The 2,500-nt window shown below is 42.8% G+C and overlaps 1 protein-coding gene across 2 annotated transcripts in view; it reads right to left on the bottom strand.

Annotated features, from left to right (window-relative positions):
- LOC113817122 (alpha-2B adrenergic receptor-like) overlaps window positions 1-2,500 on the bottom strand; it is a 146,118-nt gene that overhangs the window by 646 nt on the left and 142,972 nt on the right. For both annotated transcript variants that reach the window (XM_070114544.1, XM_070114545.1), the window contains one exon: window positions 1-624. This exon is cut by the window's left edge and continues 646 nt beyond it. In XM_070114544.1, the coding sequence (XP_069970645.1) occupies window positions 260-624 (365 nt within the window). In that variant the 3' untranslated portion in view covers window positions 1-259. The remainder of the gene's footprint in view (window positions 625-2,500) is intronic.

Genomic DNA, 2,500 nt, shown 5'->3' with positions numbered 1-2,500 from the left:
CGCCAGATTTCACTATCTCTTCGCTCCCAGTGACGCATCCATTCAGGCCATTTATTATGAGGTAAAAGAGCCAGGTGATCATTTTTATCGTAACTGACACAGTGTAAGATATAATCATATTCTAAAACTTTACCATAATAGGATATAATGTTAGTTTCAAATATCAAATGTATCAAATTTCCACCCACGCCCCGTGCGGTTAAGCCGGAGCTCTTAAATCAAGGACTAAACTAAACTAAACTTCCGCCATCTCAGGTTATCATAGATTGGTGGCGGCATACTTGCTGCTCGAGCCTTCGATCCCCTCCTTGACTCGGTCTATCGCCCTCTTGATGAGCGTCGTGAAGGCGTTTCGAATGTCCTTGCTGAAGAGGAAGTACAGGATGAAGTTGAGACCGAAGTTCAGGAACTCGAGGTTGTTGGCGATGGCGCGGAAGATCTGGAAGTTGAGGTTGTTCCTCTTGTCGTCGCTGAAGGTGAGGGAGAGCACCGCCGCCGGGATGTTGGTCACGAAGAACGCCACGATGATGGACACCAGCAGGAGGACCAGGCGGCGCTCCATGTCGTGGCGGCGCTCGCTCATGCCCCGCGAGACGTGGGGGGGATGCGCGGGAGGGGGAGGGCCTGCGGGGGAGAGGGGAGGCGGTCAATCGATGCTGGATTGGATTGAGTTTGGGCGGAGGAGGCGAGGGGGGGGGGGAGGCAAGCGGGAGGAGGGCCAATCGAAGTACTGTGTATAGGTCTATATGTTTGTATATATATTAATATACATACATACATACATACACGCATACACATATATATTTTTCGTTATTTGATATTATGATAGGTGTGTGTGAGAGAGAGAGTGAGTGTGTGTGTGTGTGTGTGTGTGTGTGTGTGTGTGTGTGCTTGAATGTGTGTGTGTGTGTGTATTATAGATACATACATACATACATACATACATACATACATACATACATACATACATACATAGACACACACACACACACACACACGCACACACACACACGCGCACGCGCTCACTCTCTCTCTCTCTCTTTCACACACCTATCATAATATCAAATAACGAAAAATGGATACATGAATATATACTTTTTCATACTATGTCAGGTATTGCTCGTTGCGCAACTGTGTCATATATGTTTTGGGTTGGCTAAGGTGTAAATATAAATAAATAGATTTACGAATAGATAAAAATACGAAGACTGAAAGATAAACAGGTGAGTCAGTGATGAAGTGAATAGATGAATAAAGAAAGAGAGGCGGAAGGAATAAAAAATAAACTAAAAGCAAAATAAAAGTCAGGAAGATGATGCAAGGAGAACTCATAAACGGATAGTGACGTCATCCAATAGATTTCTTATGAAATGTCTCGCGACTTTTGCTGGTTATTGGCAAGGGACAGAGGAATACGAGAAGGCTAAACATTTACCCTTTTCGCTTTCTCTTTCCATCTGTCTCTCTTTCGTTCTTCTTCTTTCTCTGCCTGTTCTTCCGTCTCTTTCTCTGTTTGTCTCTCTCTCTTTCTCTGTTTGTCTCTCTCTCTTTCTCTGTTTGTTTCTCTCTCTTTCTCTCTTCTCTCTCTTTCTCTCTCTCTCTCTCTCCTCTCTCTCTCTCTCTCTATCCCTCTCTCTCTCTCCCTCTCTCTTTCTACCCCCCCCTCTCTCCTTCTCTCCCCTTCATCTTCTCCCCTCTCTCCCTTCTCTTCTCCCTTCCTACGCTATCCCTCAACCATTCTTTCTATTCTCTCTCCTCAGTTTCCTCAAATTGCTATCCAGCCACTAAATCACCTTAAAGGCTCGTCTCTCAGTGCATATCTACACAAGCCATTTATTCTCTCTGCTAGTTTCCTTAGAGAAATGACGAAGAAAAGATGGAATAAGGGAATAATGAAACAGTTAGAGGGGGAAAGGGTAAGAAGAAGCGAGAAAGGGAAAAGAAGGAAGGAGAGAATGAAGGTTCATGAATAGAAATGGAAAGAGGAAGAGGGTGAGAAGAACAAGGGAAAATCATGGAAATGGAAAGAAGGAGAGGAAGAGGATGAGAAAAAAAAAGGAAACTTAAGAGAAAGGAAAGATAATATAGGAGAAAAAGGCCAATAACCCTTAAAAAAGCAATGGAAATAAAGGAAAATGAAAAAGGATGTGGAAAGGAGAACGAGGAAGAATGTTACTGCAAAGAGATATAAAAGAAATGATTCTAAAAAAAGGACTTATTAGGGAATTAAATGCACAAGGGAATAGGGGCAGAAGGAAGAGCGAAAATAACCGAAAAGGGATAAAGAGAGACGGAGGAGGTCGCCTCTTTAAGAGAGATAAAAGTAATTATTAAAGAAAACGGGGGAAAGAGAAGGGAATGCAGATGAAAGAAAGAAATGAAGCACCAAAAGTTAGTAATGAGAAATCTATTCCTTGGAAATATGAGAACGTCGCAAGAATTTCTTATCAGAAGAAATGCAGACACACACATACACACACACACTCACACCACATCACAG

The sequence above is a fragment of the Penaeus vannamei genome, chromosome 36 (assembly GCF_042767895.1).
Source record: "Penaeus vannamei isolate JL-2024 chromosome 36, ASM4276789v1, whole genome shotgun sequence".
NCBI classification, from domain to species: Eukaryota; Metazoa; Arthropoda; class Malacostraca; order Decapoda; family Penaeidae; genus Penaeus; species Penaeus vannamei.
This window is presented reverse-complemented; position numbering and strand designations above follow the sequence as displayed.